The sequence below is a fragment of the Mus caroli genome, unplaced genomic scaffold (genome assembly GCF_978045245.1).
Source record: "Mus caroli unplaced genomic scaffold, Mus_caroli_1 scaffold_14, whole genome shotgun sequence".
NCBI classification, from domain to species: Eukaryota; Metazoa; Chordata; class Mammalia; order Rodentia; family Muridae; genus Mus; species Mus caroli.
The window spans coordinates 74,596,791-74,615,599 of NW_028227269.1; the positions used below are offsets into that span (position 1 = coordinate 74,596,791).

At 48.2% G+C, this 18,809-nt stretch overlaps 1 protein-coding gene across 12 annotated transcripts in view; it reads left to right on the top strand.

Moving 5' to 3' along the window:
* Window positions 1–18,099, top strand: part of Syne2 (spectrin repeat containing nuclear envelope protein 2) — a 301,122-nt gene extending 283,023 nt beyond the window's left edge. For 8 of the 12 annotated variants that reach the window (XM_085830464.1, XM_085830470.1, XM_085830469.1 and 5 more), the window contains 13 exons: window positions 453–590; window positions 1,569–1,763; window positions 5,936–6,218; window positions 6,737–6,805; window positions 7,717–7,856; window positions 9,762–9,864; window positions 10,802–11,004; window positions 12,015–12,215; window positions 13,007–13,135; window positions 14,526–14,717; window positions 15,304–15,375; window positions 16,023–16,069; window positions 16,991–18,099. In XM_085830464.1, coding sequence (XP_085686590.1) covers window positions 453–590; window positions 1,569–1,763; window positions 5,936–6,218; window positions 6,737–6,805; window positions 7,717–7,856; window positions 9,762–9,864; window positions 10,802–11,004; window positions 12,015–12,215; window positions 13,007–13,135; window positions 14,526–14,717; window positions 15,304–15,375; window positions 16,023–16,069; window positions 16,991–17,213 — 1,995 coding nt within the window. In that variant the 3' untranslated portion in view covers window positions 17,214–18,099. The remainder of the gene's footprint in view (window positions 1–452; window positions 591–1,568; window positions 1,764–5,935; window positions 6,219–6,736; window positions 6,806–7,716; window positions 7,857–9,761; window positions 9,865–10,801; window positions 11,005–12,014; window positions 12,216–13,006; window positions 13,136–14,525; window positions 14,718–15,303; window positions 15,376–16,022; window positions 16,070–16,990) is intronic. The other 4 variants (XM_085830472.1, XM_085830473.1, XM_085830468.1 and 1 more) reach the window with 3 other exon arrangements.
* Window positions 18,100–18,809: the final 710 nt, after the last annotated feature.

The window sequence follows — 18,809 nt, forward strand, 5'->3', positions numbered from 1 at the left end:
CTCAGTCTCCTAGCTGCTAGGATTACAAGCGTGTGCCAACATTCCCACCCAGATGGGCACCTTCCTGTCTTGAAGCTGCTCAACCCTCTTTCATGGGAAAAAGGCACTGCAGACCAATAAGAAAGGCGGGGCCCCTGGGCTGCTGCCCCCATCCTGTGGACAAGGAGAGCCACTACTTTAGACTAGAAAACCCAGAATTTCACATTCCTCAAAGGACCTAAGCAAATATGTTGCATCTTACCAAGTCTTCGAATTCTCTGGGGTGGAAGCCAAGGATCCGAGTATTTGTGGGGCAGGGCACCACACAGCCAAGACAAGACCCCAGGCTCCAAATGCAGTGCTGAGGCTTTCAGGATACCCCAGAGACAAGGTTCTGTCTGATAGCTCTGAGCACCCTCTCCTTGAGCCAAGCATGACCGTGGAGTGCAAGCCTGGTCTTTCTTCCTTCACAGTACTTCACCAACCAGAGGGAAGAGTTTGAGGGCACCAGGGAGAGCATTCTGGTTTGGCTCACAGAAATGGACCTGCAGCTGACCAACGTAGAACACTTCTCTGAGAGTGACGCCGAGGACAAGATGCGCCAACTGAACGTGAGTGCTGCTGCTTCAGCATCTGTAAAAAGGTGCCTCTGTAGAAGAGAGCAGGCCAAGTGCCAGTTTTAGCCGGTACTCAAAGAATGTTCCAGAATTCTCCAGGCAACAGGCTACACTTTACCTATGTACTTATATTGCTTATTCTGGGGACACTGGGCCTTTCAGTAAGCTCATTCCGAGGACAAAGCTCATTTCAGGTTCCGGGCTGCACTTGCTCAGCTGCCGTTTCTCCGGTGCCTGTGTCCATGCAGGGCCGGCTCGGTGTCACTGTGGGGCCAGGAACAGACACACCTCTGCTCTCACGGCTATAGATGACTGTTTACAGTCAGTTTGGAAGTTTTGTTTATCTTTTGTTGCTGTTTTTTGAGACAGTGTCTTGCTATGCAGCCCAGGCTGGCCTCAAACCCATGGCTGTCAATGCTTCCTTAGCCTCTCTGGTGATGAGATGATAGGCATGCGCCACGTTTTCAGGCTCACACACAGTCTTCCCTCAGTCGTTCTCTCCTTGGTTAGAAAACACCAACAAATGAAAACCCCCTGCCTCTCAATACAACAGGCATTTATTGTTGTCTCTGGGTCCACCAAGGCCGACGCCCATCAGTCAGAAATATTCTGTTCCCACCAAGTGTCAAGAAGATGAATTCTCTCCCCACCATACCCAAAATGATGAATATCCATCTTGGTCAAATTTACAATTCTTTAGTTGGAAAAAAAAAGTATAGAATTATTTCAAATTGATTGCCACCGTCACTTCCTTAAAAGCAGATGCTACTGTACCAAGTGCAAATCAGAAAGGGAAAAGGGACAAGACCATAATGACATCTAATGCCACCCCCGACCCCCCATATGGCCCTATCATATGGAACAAACTTATATTGCTTATTCCGGGGACACTGGGCCTTTCAGTAAACAGCTCGTTTTGAGGCCAAAGCTCACTAAACACAAAGAAAAGACTCTATCTCACCTTCCAAACAGGGCTTCCAACAGGAGATCACACTGAACACCAACAAGATCGACCAGCTCATCGTGTTTGGGGAGCAACTCATTCAGAAGAGTGAGCCCCTGGACGCCGTCCTGATCGAGGATGAGCTAGAGGAGCTGCACCGCTACTGTCAGGAGGTGTTCGGCAGAGTGTCTCGCTTCCACCGTCGCCTGACCTCCCACACCCCGGTAAGGACCCACACCCCAGGAACCCACCGACCAGGGTTCCCAGCTGCTCAGTGAGAACATCGAACTGGATGTTTGAAGGGTCAGGACGGTTACCTTGTGCTGGATTTATTTATGGACTTATGGCTAAAAAGAAGAGCCCCATTCAATTGTGGTCCAGGGAAGCAGTTCTATTCCTCCCTGGAGCTCTCCCCATCCAATCATGGCAGATTTGCGCTAGATTGGTATTGAGTCTTGCTTGCCCCAGCTCAGCCATCTTTGCATGAACCCAGTGACTGTGGAGTTATGTGTTAAGGATTTCATTTTGTTGTTTTTTTTATATTTTAGTTTAGTTATGTGCTTATTTGTATGAGTTTGTACATATGAGTGCAAGTGCCTCTGTGCATGTGACAGAACTTTTCCTGAGCCACACATGTCTATTCACCTTACATAGGGAGCCCACACTACAGAGACCATCAAAGTCCAGCTTGGTGAATCAATGAGTTTTATAGGGGTTACCTATAGGAATATAGGTGAGGAGTTTCTTAGAGGAGCAGAAATGGCGCAAAGACAGCTGCATCCCCAAAGCCAATCCCAGCATGGGTGACAGGTCACAAAAGCTGGGAACCCGGAGCACACTACACATCCTGCAGGCAGCTCACCAGGTTGGAAAATGTCCTTTCCAGGTGACTCTGGTCTAAACCTCTTCCAGGCAGCTGATTTCTGCTCCTTCCAGACGGTTGCTCTGGCCTCAAGAACCGGCTTTACAGCTTGGCTTCTCTGAGTTTCCTTTGCAGCTCAGCTTGCTTCCATCTGACGGGGACTCAGCTTGTATTGCTTACTCTGAAAGGGAGGGGCCTAGTGAATCTGGTCAGTTTCAGCAACTTCCTGAAGCTATTTTGAGTTGTGTACCTTCCTGTTTAAAGAGCTTCCCTGCAGAATGGATATTTCAAACTCAGTAGAAAACCTTCAGAGAACACCTGGAGGCAGAATAAGGTATCAGATCTCCTGGTGTGGCTGCTAGCTAGGAGCTGAAGTCAGGTCCTCCATGAAAGCAGTGTGTACTGTTAACCACTGAGCCATCTCTCCAGCCCCCAGGGGGATTTTTTTTTTCCTTTGCATTTCTCTTTTCTCTCTTTCTTCCTTTCTTTCTTTTTCTTTCTTTCTCTTGTTCTCTCTTTCTTTCAGATTTATTTATTTAATTTATGTATGTGAATTCACTGTCACTGTTTTCAGACACCCCAAAGGAGGGCATCAGATCCCATGACAGATGGTTGTGAGCCACCATGTGGTTTCTGGGAATTGAACTCAGGACCTCTGGAAAAGCAGTCAGTGCTTTTAACCTCTGAGCCATCTCTCCAGCCCCTTATTCATTCATTCATTCTTTCTTTCTTTCTTTCTTTCTTTCTTTCTTTCTTTCTATCTTTTTTTCTCTCTTTCTTCCTATTTCTCTCTCTCTTTCTTTCTTTCTTTCTTTCTTTCTTTGGTGTACAACAGTTTTTAACTGTTCATGAAGAGAGTGGATTATTTAATTTTGAAGTGTGTGGCTAATGAAAAGGAAACCCTAGTGTGCATTTCTGTACAGAGCTATGTCATGCCAGCCTCTGGGCTCTCTGCTGGAAGAGTGGATCAAGTCTCAGTAATGCTCCTAAAGCGAATGCTCTAGTGTTACCGTAGGGCAGATGACATCGTACCTCTAAAGGTGAAGTACCTCATATGTCTCATGATGCATGGCAGCGGCCATGCCTTTTTTTTTTTTTTTTTTTTTTTTTTTTGGTTTTTCGAGACAGGGTTTCTCTGTGTAGCCCTGGCTGTCCTGGAGCTCACTTTGTAGACCAGGCTGGCCTGGAACTCAGGAATTCGCCTGCCTCTGCCTCCTGAGTGCTGGGATTAAAGGTGTGTAGCACCATGCTCAGCTGGCTGTGCCTTTTCAGAGCTGTTTTTTAATGATAGTACTCTAGAATGTTCTCTTTCAAGATGGTGATTGATTGAGAAAGTAATTTGAAAAAATTGTGCCAAAAAAGTACAACAGTAAGTAACAGGAGCCAAAATGGTGGCAGAGGGCGGGGCATCTATTTTCATTCTTATTGACTTAGAGCGATAGTTACTTAGCAATGGGAAGGATGGTGCCTGGAGTTGGGCTCCCCTTCCTGCTCTCATAATCCTTAGGACAGGGTTTTTCTGGTCAGCGTCAGTGGTCCCTAGAACTCACTGAAAACTGTCTAGCGTGGATTTTATATACATTTTACAGCTGCTAGGGGGTGTAACTTGTCCTCTTCCCCTCGTGTCTGGGAGCTTTCGATGTCTTTGCCTGTCTGGTGCTGTTCTCACATTTAAAGTGTCAAATGTGTCAGCTTTCCAAAGAGACCTTGCCGTCCCCTGAATTCAAGGTGGTTTGGGGAGTTCACATAGAGTCAGGGTCCTCACTCATCGTCCCCTTCTTCCTGGGCCAGAACAGTGACTTCTCGGCCACCATGATTGGCTGGATGGCTTCTTTTCTGTGTGGTCCAACTTGGCCAACTTCAGAGGTAGTTATTTTTTCCAATCGGTGCAGCCTCAGAAAGTCTCCAAGAAGTCCTCATTTTTAAAGGCATTTGCTTACAGCCGCTTTTCTCTATTGAGCATGAGAATATCCGCCATAGAGAGACACTACACAAAGTTAGAAAAGTAAAAAGGCATAAATGAGAGCTGTGGAGGTGACCATTAGTAAAGTCCTTCCTGTACTAAGCATGAGGACTGGGGTTTGGGTCCCTAGCACCCATATATAAAGCTCAGCACAGCATTAGGTGCCATCACCCTGTGCTGGGAAAGACCAAGACGGGAGGGTCCTGGAGCTTCGAGGTCAGCTTGCCTGGCTGAGCCAGTCAGCCCTGCATTCAGTTGGAGCAACAGAATGCAGTTGAGGAAGACGCCTGCATTAATTAACTTGACTTGTTGCAGACGCAAAATACCTGACAAAAACAACTTCAGGAGAAAAGTTTATTTTAGCTCACAAGAGTACTGCCCATCATGGCAGGGAAGGAGGGTGAGGTGGGAGGAACTTGAGGCAGCTGGTCACCTTGCATCCAGTCAGGAAGCAGGAAACAATAAATGCTGGCACATGACTCACTTTTTTTTTTTTTTTTTGGTTTTTTCGAGACAGGGTTTCTCTGTGTAGTCCTGGCTGTCCTGGAACTCACTCTGTAGATCAGGCTGGCATCGAACTCAGAAATCCACCTGCCTCTGCCTCCCAAGTGCTGGGATTAAAGGCGTGCGCCACCACGTCCGGCCCAACTCACTCTTTCTTCTTTACCTGGGACCCATGGACCTGTATTGACCCACCTTCAGCATAGGTCTTCCCACCTCTGTTACCCTAATCCACAACCCGGCTCCTTTCACTGGCATACCCAGAGATGTGCTTCCGTGATGGTTCTAAATCTCACCAAGTCGAGAATCAAAATTAACTATCACAGTACCTACTGCCAACCTACAGACTCCTTACACACCTGCACACAGATGTACATACTCATAGATGCACACACACAAAGAAAAAGCTAGAGGGTATGATTCTTGAAGATGTGTTTCTGTCAGCCACGGTGGCACTTGACCATTGCTTCCTTTCCTTTAAGATAAACTTAGCCCAGATGTTAGCTTTGCTCTTTTTTTTTCCTGCTATGAAAAAAAAAAATGTAGTTTTTTTGAAAATACAGATTCCAGACCCCACTGTGGATTGTTCAAAATTGAATAAGCATGCATAAGACCTGAGAACTTTTAAAATACAGTGTGTGTGTGTGTGTGTTTGTGCACATTTGAGTGTGACGGGTTGTGCAAGTGTATCATGTAGCTCGTGTGGAGTTCCTAGGGCATCTATAGTTGCTGATTCTCACCTTCCAATTTGTTCACTACTGTGTAGTGTACATCATATGCTGTATATAGCTGGCCAATGACTATACAGGAATCCTGCCTCTAATAGGAGTGCTGAGATTTGAACCACTCAGAACACTATGCCCTGTTCCCACTTGGGTTTTGAGGATTCGAATTCAAGTCCTCACGAATGTATAAGAAAGGCTACCCCTCAACCCCTAACCATCTTACCACACTAGAAATGCCAGTACTGGCTGTTTTCAGAAGTGCCTGACAGGCAGACTTCCAAAGCTCTTTGCCACTGCAGTAGCTTTTCAACTAGCTCACCCTAAAGCCTGGGTCTTCCCATTTAGGGCTTAGACGATGAGAAGGAGGCGTCTGAGAATGAGACGGACATAGAAGACCCCAGGGAGATCCAGGCTGACTCTTGGCGTAAGAGGAGAGAGAGCGAGGAGCCCACATCTCCCCAGTCACTGTGTCACCTTGTGCCTCCGGCTCTGGGACATGAGCGGTCTGGTTGCGAGACCCCCGTCAGTGTGGACTCTATCCCTCTGGAGTGGGATCACACAGGTGATGTGGGGGGATCCTCTTCTCACGAAGACGACGAGGAGGGCCCATTCTACAGCGCACTGTCAGGTAAAGGTGGCTTCCCAGGGCCTGTGAACTTGACCCATTTGGCTGTATTTCTAGCACCATAGCGACACAGCAATTTCTGAGTGATTCAGAGTCCAGCGTGTGACTGGTGCAGGCCTGTGGCTTTCTGGCTTCTGCCCTGCTCACCTTTGGCCTCACCTGAGAATTAGCTTGCTCCTGTTATAGGTGGGACGCCATCCACATGCTGACTTTAGGGCTGGTCGCTGATTATTCCAGCCAATGGGAGACTCATCGATTGATTTTTCTGCAGCATTTATCAAAGCATGTCAGTACATTGAGTGTGGCCCTTCTTGCCACGTGTGCCCCTAACCCATCACTATTATGAACAGGAGTTGATGGGGGGAAATCCTTCTGGTTTTTAAAATTCTTTTATTGATAAAGATAGGAAGCAGCTAATTTCCTCCTCCCACAGTGGCAGTGGCTCTGCTATGTCGACTTAGTAGTACCTGGGCACTACTCCGCAGGCCTCCAGGGAGGACAATGACATTATTCTTTTTCAGATGTAGAAATCCCTGAAAATCCTGAGGCTTATCTTAAAATGACCACAAAATCTTTGCAAGCATCTTCTGGTAGGCCCCTGCCCGTGCATGTGTCTCAACATGGCCACATCCCATGGCACACACTGCATCCTAAACCTTGCTCCCGCGTCATGTCTGACCTGTGCCTCTGTGGACACCATGCGCCTCGGTCCTTGTGTCATGGTGTATTTACACTGCTGTACTCACCCTTACCTGCGTGCTCCCTACATACCAGAGTGCTCTCAACACCCTCCACCCATCCACCCACCCACCCACCCACCTACTTCCAGGCAGGCAGAAAGAACCGTTGTCATGGTGCCTTTGTTATTTTGTTTTTTGCTTCGGTATGGGCCAAGCTTTCTTCATGGTGGCTTGGTTTCAGACTATTTCCTTGCTTCCGGTGATTTCCTAAGATGGATAGCTGGGGTTAGAAGGGACCATTGCTTTTGCCACGGCAGAAGAAACCTTCCTTCCATTTGCCACTCGAGTCCTACACCCAACCCTGTCGCTATCTTCAGTGGCAGTGGAGGGCTATCTGCGGCTGTTGGTCCCTAAGTCCATCTTCCCAGTCACTCTTGCCCTTCCCGCTCAGAGGCCTCCCATCCTCTTGGCCCCCCCGAGACCTAACCTTACTGCCTAGCACCCCCACAACTCCAGACACCAGCTCCATCCAGAATGCCGCTCATCCTGCCGCTCATCCCGCAGCCAATCATATGTCCGTTGTGCTCTGCTGTGGTCCTATCTCGTGAAGGTGCCATGTCGCTCAGTTGCATGACTCATTTCATCCCCTCCCGAGACATACTGACATTTTGCAAACATTGCATGCTTTGCAAGGAAAGCTGCAGAACTCATTTTGATATTATAACCTGATGCCATGTCACCCGTGACCATGTTTATGTCACTAAGTAGAAATCCTTTGCCTGGAGAGTAGACCCTAACTCTGGGGGGACGCTTTGTTTTAGGTAAATCCATTTCTGAGGGCCACCCGTGGCATGTTCCTGACAGCCCTTCCCATTCCAAGCATCACTACAAACACATGGAAGGTGACAGGACTGCGGCACCAGTCCCCACAGATGCCAGCACGCCTTTCAAACCAGACTATGTAAGTCCTGACCCCTTGGGCACGTAGCCCAGGTGCATGCGGGCATTTCCAGACTCTCTGGATCTGTTTTGCTCATATAGTGATGGGATTTCTCTGAGGGGACTTCAGGGAGGGGATGTCACTCAGTGATAGAGCTTTCCTAGCATGACCTGAGTTCAAGTCCCAGCACCACCCAGAGAACAAGGCCCTCTGCTTGAGGTATCCCTGCTTTGGCAGAACCCAGCAAATAGGCTAGATTTAAAGAAAGGTTTCAGCTGGGCAGTGGTGGTGCATGCCTTTAATCCCAGCACTTGGGAGGCAGAGGCAGGTGGATCTCTGAGTTCGAGGCCAGCCAGGGCTACACAGAGAAACCCTATCTTGAAAAACAAAAATACAAAACAAACAAACAAAAAAAGTGGATCTTTCCACTTCAAAAAAAGAAAGAAAGAAAGAAAGAAAGAAAGAAAGAAAGAAAGAAAGAAAGAAGAAAGAAAGGTTTCCAGCCCCCAAATTTGTGTGCTGATATTAAGGTGATGAAGATAATGACAGAACTATTTCTGTTAGTGGCAATTATCCAAATAAATAACAGAGCCTTCCTGAGCCGCCTCCTGCCTCTCAAATCTGTGCTATATTTGCTTGCTGACTGCATGTCAGAAAACAGAACAGGATTTCATCATAATCTGAATTGGTGGCGATGAGACATGGGTGTGGTTCCCAAGCCTGACAGTGAAGCATACGGTGGTCTGTTAGCCTTCCTTGCCTGACAGTGAACTTGCCTCGTACATTAGGATTAACGTGTGTACAGGGAGGAGGCCCTTAGGGTAGTCCTTACTAATGCTGTATTGGGGTGCTTATTATAACAACTACGCCTGCACCTCTTAGTTTCATGAGTTCTTGGAGTGCTGGTGAAGGCGCAGCTTGAGAAGGCATGAGGTTAAAGGGTGGCTAGTGACTGCTCAGAGCAGTCACAGTAAGGGAGTTGAGGTTAAAATGTCATTTGCAGTGTAGTGACACAGGCATCTTTCAAAGTAGGCAAGGCAAGAGGAGGTGAAGGGCCAGTGGGTTTAGCCAGCATGCCCTCTGTGTCTAACGGTGATTGTTACTATGTAGCTGGGGACAGTTCTGCCTTCAGCTGCTCAAATCTGATACAGAGGTGGCTGGGCCCACTTTGGCATTCCTCCTCTTGCTTAGCTGACGGCTACCACTTTTACTGTCTCCGTTGGTGCTGCAGCCTAAGACTGTGGAAGGAAACCCCACCAGCCCGGGGAACCCTCTCCCTATGCAATGGTTTGGCTTCTCCCAGGCATTAGGCTTGTGTTCCTCACCTGCCCAAGTTCAACAGCTCAGCTTGTCTACTGGCTGTGAAACCACACCGGTTACCGGAGATACAAAGTCTCATTTCTAAGAGAGATCAATTTATTTTTGCAAAGGCCTGAATAGACCAATCAGCTCTGAGGGAGCAGAAGAGTCACTGTGTACATGAAAGGATAAATGCTTGATAATGAATGACCTAGACAGGCGGAGGATCCAGTGTTTCCCGTTCACAGTGAGGAAAATGCTGAACACCTCGACTGGGTGATACGGAGGGGTGGGAACACTGTAAAACAGTGCGGGGGTGTAAAAGTGCTACCACAGGAGCTGTCTCATAAGATCAGGGGTCACCTCTGACTTTCCCATCATTTGTGTGGATACCCTTAGGAAGGATATAGAAACAGGCCACTTCACTCCCATCATTGGCGTACCATCTGTTTCCTTGGCTGTTGCTGGCTTTCTGCCCTCAGCCGCTTCCTTAACAATCTTGCCGGGTACGATGATGGGCGTGTTACTCATCGGTCACCTGTTGTTGGGAATTGTTCACAGAACCTAGATGATCTTCAATTGTCTTTAGGATGTTACAGAAATAACCTAAAGATTGGCTCATTCCAGGTAAAGCTGCTATTACGTCAAGGCACCGATGACAGCAAAGAAGGCTTAAAGGAGGCTCAGCAGGAAGATGAGCAGCTGGCCACTTTAACGGGACAGCAGCCAGGTACCAAAAACGGGCAGCCTTTAGGATATGTGGAGCTTGGTGTCCGGGCCTAGGTGTTTCCTTCAGCTATCACTTGATAGTAGAACATTAACTAGGGATCAAGCAATGGCGGAATTTGCCAAGACTGCTGAACCTTCCCCACAGCAGCCTCAATTAGTTTGGAATGAGTCAAGTTGTGTTTAGGAATGAGTCCCGAGCCATCTCGTTTTAAATTGGATTTTTTTTTTCCTTATAGTGCTGGGGTTAGGCTTGGTAGACAAGTGTCCTACACAGCTGCATCCCTGACCCTTTGGAAACTGTTCTTTACACAATGAGTGACAAAGGATCCCCATAAGATGAAATGCATGTTTTGTTGTTTTATTTTTTTGAGACAGGATTTCTCTGTGTAGCTCTGACTGTCTTGGAACTTGCTCTGTGGACCAGGCTGGCCTCAAACTCAGAGATTTGCCTGCCTCTGCCTGCCTCCTTAGTGTTGGGATTAAAGGTGTGTGCCACCACCCCGTTATGATATGCATGTTTTAATGACTTGCCATGTAAGGAAAAACAAGATGGGAAGGTGGTAATTAGCACATTGTCTCAAGTGCCTCATAAGACTAGTCCGGTTACCAAAGTCATTGCTGAGTTAGCTGCAAAGTAGAGCTGATCACCTCGTGCTGATCTCTGTGAATCAGAACAGCAACGCTACCTAAAATACCGAGCCAGAGGCCAGAATACCTATTGGCCAAGGGTTGGGTTTCCTTGACCTGTGTCCCCACCTCCTTCCAGCCTTTGTGGGAGTAGAGGGATGGACCTTGGATCAGAACTTGGAGACTCCTGACAAAGAACTCTGGCTCCTCCTTGGAGCATCCTTGACTTACCTTTACCAAGCCGACCGACCGCTCATGGCTGAGATCCGCTTGCACTGTTGCTTGCTTTAATCGGCAGCTTTGGATTCCAGGTGCCTTTGACAGGTGGGAGCTGATCCAGGCACAGGAGCTTCACAGCAAGCTCAGGCTCAAACAGACCGTGCAGCAGCTCAAGTCTGATATCGGCAGCATCACTGCTTGGCTTGGGAAAACTGAGGTCGAGCTGGAAGCTCTGAAGTTGGCCGAGCCTCCCTCCGACATCCAGGAAATAGCACTCAGGGTGAAAAGACTGCAAGTGAGTGGAGCCATGGGTGGAGGGGGGAAGGGGGTGTTCAGTGTAGGCTCACAGGTTTAGCATTGTGCTGCTGGACAAACAGGTCAGACCTGGGCTTAAAGTGGCTTTTACCTCAGTAAGGACCAAGACACAGGTTTCTCTTTTTCACATGAGAGAATGTCTACAGAAAATCCCCAAACCTAGAAGAGCACAGCAGAGATATGACTCAGGTCCTCAGGGCTGGAAAGATCTGGACTGTAGATTTAGGTACTGGTAGCCATTGTCAGGCAGGGTAAAGCCAACCTTTTGAGCTGTATGTGGTAGTTCTACATGAGGCCAGCGGTGGAGCCTTCCTGGGAAGGGTTCAGATCAGCTCACTGGCTGAGGAATCCTGTGGTCCGACTACTGTGACTACGCTGTGGTACAGTTAAAGACGTGTTGTTACTCATATGATCAGCCCCTAGGCCTCAGGAGCACCAGCCCAGGGTGCAGGGGAGGGGCAGGCAGCTTGAGCCCTGCATTTTTGGGGGTCCCCTGAGCAGATAAGTCTGAGGTCCTGAAACCCAAGACAGGAGTCTTGAGGGTGTCCAGTTTCTCTCCAGGTCTGTGCTTTCCCACTGTGGATACAGAGGTAACCATTTCTCCTGGAGGATTGGTGTTTCTAGGGCCCCTCGGGGCAAGTACAAAGTAGCTCCCTAGTCTTTATCTGGAAAAGTTTTTAGTCTTACCTAGAACTGTCCCTAAGCCAGTGACAGAGAAGGGACTGTGGAGGTCAGCAGGCTCGCTTCATGCCTCCGGTCAAGCCTATCAGAGGCAGGCCTCTGGTTCCCCAACCCTGCCAGCCAGCCAAGCTCACTAACCTTGTAAGGCAAGCTCCCTCAGCTGATGCTTCTTAGCCACTCACGGGCGAGCTCGCACTCGTCCTGGTGCCCACTGCTTGGAGAAGTGTGGAGGAGGTCTGTCCCTTACAGGTATTCAAAACGAGCCCCTCTTCCCTGGTGTCCGAAGCCCTAACCTGATCTCTTCCCTAGGAGATACTAAAAGCCTTCGATACCTACAAGGCCTTGATGGTCTCCGTCAACGTGAGCCATAAGGAATATCTGCCAAGCCAGAGCCCCGAAGCCACAGAACTCCAAAATAGGCTCCATCAGCTGAGCCTGTCCTGGGACTCGGTCCAGGGTGTATTGGACAGCTGGCGAGGAGACTTACGGCAGTCACTCATGCAGTGCCAGGTATGTTGACTCAGCCCAGGGCCCTGTCCCGGCAGCAGCCTGGCCCATACGCTAGGAACTGCAGATATTTTTACTTTCCCCAGGCTGGCTTAAACTAGGAAGTAGTCAAGTTCCCCTTCCCATCCCTATGCCATTAAAATGACCCCGTGTTTACCTAGCATTTCCAGGTCTGTTGCCTATACCCACCCTGGGAGTAAGTGTTGCAGCAATCATGCCACCTGGTTGAGGAAACTGCCTCTCTGTCCTTTTGTCAGAGAGAATCAGAGACCTAGCCCTGAATACAGGAGTAGTTTGATACTTAGAACAATTCCCTGAAACTCTGGGATATCAGCACTCCCCTCTGAGACCTGAGCCTGACTCTAGGGCTCATTTTTTAGGACTGAACAATGTGATGTGTATAATGCTGGCCTGCTACCCAACCCACATGAGTGTTGAGTGAGCATTGCATTAGCTCTCCACCACCGGTTAGCTCTGAGTCCATCTTTAGGAACATGAGCCCATCACAGCCTGTCATGTGGGGTGGGATCCCACAACCATTGCATCTAGAAAGTGGATTAAATATTTGGTCTTCACACCCCCTCCCCGCCTTCCCCACTGCTGGTATCAGTTTATAGCTGATGCCTCCCTCTTCCTCCCTGCCTTTTTCTTTCCTTGGTTGAGCCCCTGGCCTGTCACTGAAATCTGGTCCTTTGCTTACTAACTAATGGAGATGTACGAGCAAGCTCCTTCCGGGCACTCCCACCCTCAGCCCCCACCAAGAATGGGGCTCTCATGAGTGTTGTTTCTTAAAGGACTTTCACCAGCTGAGTCAAGACTTGCTCCTGTGGCTAGCGACAGCAGAGAGCCGCAGGCAGAAGGCACATGTCACCAGCCTAGAGGCCGACCGCCAGGTCTTCCTGGAGTGTCAGAAAGAGCTAATGGTAAGTTTCCTCCATAGGCCCACCAACCACTGTCTGCCTCCATGGGTCAGGGTCCTCCTTGGTGGTTTCATCCAGTGCTCTGGGCACTGTTGGTGGCTGTGACTCATGGGTTCTTTCAGAGAGGTGAGAAGCCAGAGCCAGATGCTTTTAAGAATAAGGGACATCAGTGTATTAAAGGTACTTTCTTGAAAGTCAAGGCCACTGAGGCATGTTTTTTCCATTGTTAATATATTCACCCCTGGATATCCAGTGGTCTTACACTCCTGCACATACCCAGATTTGGGGGTACTTGAGTCCACCAGGTAAAATCTTTATTTTGTTTGTGCATATTTAAATATTTATGTGTATTTTGCATATATTTGCATATGATCTACACAAATCCTGCCATGCGTCTTGAATCCTTTCTTGATTAGTTACAATCCTTAGTATAATATAAATGAGTTATGTAATGCTATATAAATTTCTGTTATGCCACACTTAAGGAATAATAACGAGAGCATTCACGTATTCAGAACAGTGGTAATTCTTTGTTGTGTTTTTTTGATCCATGGCTGATAGACTATGAGTACAGAGCCCAGGGGCACAGAGGCTGACTGTAATGTTCACCTGGTCATGGGAGGGAGGACATATTGCCCAAAATGAGCTGCATGTGTTATCTATATTCATAGTAGGAATGTCTTATTTTCTGGAGGTAACTGTGTCTTTATAGACTATTTTTCACTAATAAGCCAACCTAAGACCTATACATTCTCACATGTCTCAGAGGTGACTTATTTTTACCTATAAGCTTACATGTAGTTTCATTTTCAGTATTTTATATTTAAAATTGCTGGGATTGCTTTTACAAAATTCTATACTAAAATCCCTATAGAGTTCCACTCCCTATATCACAGTGCCCAAGAGAACTTTTCTCCATGAGTGGGTATCTCCCACCTCCGTACCTCAGGTGGCTACCAAGGGATTGGAATGTGCTTGAAACTGATTTCTTCTTTTAATTTGAATGGAGGTAGCAGCATAGCAAGAAGACAGCCCTTAAGTGACTGGCCCCGTGCGCCTACCAGGTAGCTAAGTGGCGTGCTCCATCTAACAGGTCTGGGTGGACTGGCTTCAGTTTCCCTGCCCTAGAGTATAAGGGTCTGGGCTTTTCATAGCACACTCCTTCCCTTCCTCCCTCAAATTTCTCAACATCAAAGTACCTTTAGAGTTCAAGGGAGTTAAAAACAGGGACTGGGCACAACCTATTCAGCCGCTCTCTGAATAGTGCAAAGCTATTTGGTATCAACGATCCAAAGACAGTTCTGGGATTGAGCTGCGCCCAGTATTCCTCCCAAAACACAGAAAGCTGCACCGCCCTCCCCTTGACAACTGTCTTACACCATTTTGCTCTCAGCACCTAGAAAAGGAATTGGTAGCCCGTCAGCCTCAAGTCAGCTCCTTGCGGGAGATTTCCTCCAGCCTTCTGGTTAAGGGGCACGGAGAAGACTACATTGAGGCCGAAGAGAAGGTCCACGTGATCGAGAAGAAACTCAAGCAGCTGCAAGAGCAAGTGGCTCAAGATCTGATGTCCTTGCAGGGAAGCCTGGTGAGTCAGGCTACTTGCCAAGTGGCCAGGGTACCTCAGAAGAGGCAGGTGGGGTGGCAGGCTGTAGCTGCATTGTGATAGAGACAGTCCGAGTGAAGGGTCCAGCCCTGTGCACATGATGACAATCCCACTTATCTGTCAGCAGGAAGATGTGAGGTGGTACCCGTCATCTTTTCTACCTTCATGCTGGATACAAGCCTTCACTTTCTCTAAGGACTATTCATGTCTCCTTCCTAATTATCCTCTAATCTGTCGAGCTTCTGTTCTGCTGAAAATGTGCTATAACTCAATGAGCATACCAGACTGTGGCCAACACCACCCCCTCCCACCCCCGCTGGGGCAGTCCCGAGTCCATTAGTGATGGACGGAGACTCACAGCCAATTGGGATTGTGGGTTTCCAGTGCTATGGCTATATGGCCTTTTGTCTGAGAAAGTGTGTCTTTTACCTGGGAGGAGAGGGTAAATTAGAAGGATTTAAGGTAGGATGGGAACAAGCTACTCCTTTAAGGGTTCTCGAAGCACAGTGCAGGCGGCTCCCTACAACTTGGTTTTGCCCTAAACTGAACAACTGGGTGTGGCTTTCAGGATCCGGATGCTTCTCTGACCAGCTTTGATGAGGTGGACTCAGGAGAACAGCTCCCAGCAGCCTTTGCAAAGGTCAGTGCCCTTCCTCCCTTAAAACATACCCAACATGGCTCTCAGCATCAGTAAGATGGCAGAATCGTGAGAGTCCAAGGCCCCGCTGGACCTTCTGTGATAGCACAAATCTATTTCAACCAATTGTCTGGCCAAAAGAAGTTCTAATGTTTTTAATAACGATTATTTTTTGAGTGCGTCTATACAGACATGCCACTGTCTGCATATGGAGGTCAGAGAAGCACTTGGTAGGACTCGGGTCTCTCCTTCTATCACTTGGGTCATCAGGCTCGGCAGAAAGTGCCTTTACTTGCTAAGCTATCTCTCTGGCCCTTTAAAATGATTATTAAAAAATGATTTTTTTTAAAGACTTGACTCAAAAGGTTCTCTCCTGGTGAGGTAGTGTTCTTTGAGGTCACAGTAGATTGTAGGTGAGGGCCTCTGTTGAGGGATTTCCTCATGTCTCCAGTAAATCAGGTCGGTACATTGAAATATGAAAATCTTGATGGCTTAACAGACCTATCTAATCACTCCCTAGGTCATCAAGTGGAATCACATGTGGTGTGACTCTAGTCCCAAAAGTGTGGTGGGAAAGTGGCCTAAGAGGGTGGGGAGGAGTAGCTAACCCTAAGGAAGGACACGTGGCATAATGGGCTTCTTTGTTCCAGCAGTTTGGAGTGGAAGAGGAAGAGGAGGAGGAGGAGACAGACAGCAGGTAATGGGATTGTAGTGCCCAGTGACTCCCCTTGGGCTCCTGTGGAGAGGACGGAGCCCCTCTTCCAGAAGTGCACCCCAGCTGTCTGAGCTACTTTTCTATCACTGCGACAAAACACACTGACAAAGCAATGGAAGCAAAGCGTTTATTGTGGCTCCCAGTGCCAGGGGTACAGTCGGTCCATCATGGCAGGGAAATCACGACAGCAGAGCTCGAGGCAGCTGGTCACAGTGTTCCCACAGCCAAGAAGCAGCAAGAGACAATGGCTGTCCTCAGCTCGCTTTCTCCTTTCTTCTCAGAGCCCCAACCTTTGGAGTGGTGCCTCCTGCTCTTTTATTTACATTTCAAATTTTATCCCCTTTCCTGGATTCCCCTTCGAAAACCCCCTATCCCATCCCCACTTCCTCTGTTCACCAACCCACCCACTCTTGTTTCCAGTCCTGGCATTCCCCTACACTGGGGTATTGAGCCTTCACAAGACCAAGGGCCTCTCCTCCCACTGATGACCAACTAGACCATCCTCTACTACATATGTAGCTGGAGCCATGAGTCCCACCATGTGTTTTTCTTTGGTTGGTGGTTTAGTCCCTGGGAGCTCTAGGGGTACTGGTTGGTTCGTATTGTTGTTCCTCCTATGGGACTGCAAGCTCCTTCGGTCCTTTCTCTAGCTCCTCCATTGGGGACCTTGTGCTCAGGTTAGCCTAACCTAGAAAATCCCTCACCGCCATGCCCAAAGGCTTATCTCCTGTATGAATCTATACCTTATCAATTTAAGTGTTAATCAGCCATCACCCCAGCTGCCAGCTTATTTGAGCCTCACATCCCGGAGCCCTGATTTCTTTCCCTAAGCATGTAGTCAGATGATGGTGAGTGTACCTTAAGAACCTTCCTGATGAGTGCCCCCCACCTCTCTGTTGGCAGGATGCCCCACCTCGACAGCCCCGGCAGCTCCCAGCCAAGACGCTCCTTCCTCTCAAGGGTGATCAGGGCAGCACTACCATTGCAGCTGCTTCTCCTGCTGCTGCTGCTCCTGGCCTGCCTGCTACCTGCCTCTGAAGATGACTACAGCTGCACCCAGGCCAACAACTTTGCCCGCTCCTTCTACCCCATGCTGCGGTACACCAACGGGCCGCCTCCCACCTAGAAGGTTCCACCAGCTGCAGTGCCATGGCCAACAGCCTGTTGGCCACAAGTGCTCAGCTTGGGGATCAGACTAACCCCAGAGTGACTTTGCCTTGACAAGGTCCAGGGACTCAGTGCAGACACCTCCCTCCTCTTGTCCAAGTGGACTCTGGGAGCCCAGGACAACTCAGACAAGACGTCCTTCTGCTGGAACAGAATCAAGCACAGCAGGACCTGGCATTCAGATAAAGTTACCAGATGGGTTCCGAGAACTCCGGAAAGGAGTGGGGGCGGGGCCTCCGGAAGAGCCACACACTGTGGAAAACACTGTTATTGTAGCACAGCTCATAAGGCCCATGAACAATGGTGTTCAGCACGTAAATGACCTATATCCAAGAAGCTAGTGGGTCCCCTACCTTATTTAGTAATGGTTCGGAAATTCCTGTGCACTGAGCTGATTGGTTGATTCAAACACATTTTAAATATTTAGAATCAGTTTCCCTCCAATCAGCTAGTAGTCTATACTTCCCAGGTTATAAACCAAAATCTCCCATTCAGCACCCAGGTCAGCTCTTTTTACATTGCTTTAAAAATTTCTAAGGAAATTTTATTGCATGGATGTCGTTATTTGTGCATATTTTTTAACAATCCTGAATCTGTATGTATAATGTAAACTTTGATTTAAAAAAAAAAAACAAAACAGATTTTAGCCTGAGCTTTTTGACTAATGTACAGTAAATGCCAAACTACAGACTTGATAGGGATGTTTTTATAATTTAATTTTTTAAGACTTTTCATGTTTAAAGAGATACTTCAGGTCTGGTTGAGCTGTTTGGCCAACCAGGGGTTGGTAAAGAAACTTGGAACTATTTGTGATATGTCAACTCAGATGTTTCTCATTAAAAAAAAAAAAAAGGCCTGCTTGTGTGTTGGACTCTGTTAGAAAGCAGCTCAGTGGTGCACTTGGTCTCCCAAATATAACAAATATCTTTTAGACTCACCTGATCCCAGCCCATGGCTACCATGGACCCTGCAGCTGCCACCTGTGGTACAGACCCAGCCAGGTAGGTAGGCTGACTGTGCTCTCTGTCTCCCTGAGACTCAGCTGATCCCAGGGAGACTGTAGCCATCACATGTTGTGTAGATACATAGGAAACCTGCACTTTCCTTCCTAGCCTCCATTTGGGTCACCCAAGTCCTCTGGCTGCTTGCCAGGGACAGCCGCCTCCTCCTAGCCTGTCTCACCTCCCTCCAGGACTTACCAGATCCCAACACAATAGCCACCAGGGACTATTCAGTCACCACCTATATACCCCACTGTCCAGAGTCCTGCCAGCCATCCTCGCTAGCCTTGAGACTTGGGACTAGTCAGTCCCTACTGCCAGGTGAAACTTGTTCTGAACTGAAGACACTGCCAGACTATAGCAGAGAAACAAGACCTGGAGAGAGGCTATATCTCCATTTACCAGACAAACAGGAAACAGTTCCCAGTGCTGCTGTGCATTCGCATCCTGAACACTAAATACCTCTGCTGAAAGATGAAGACTTGAATAAAAGAAAATCTTCAACCAGTCTGAAGAGATGGGTCAGTGGTTAGGAGCACTGGCTGCTCTTCTGA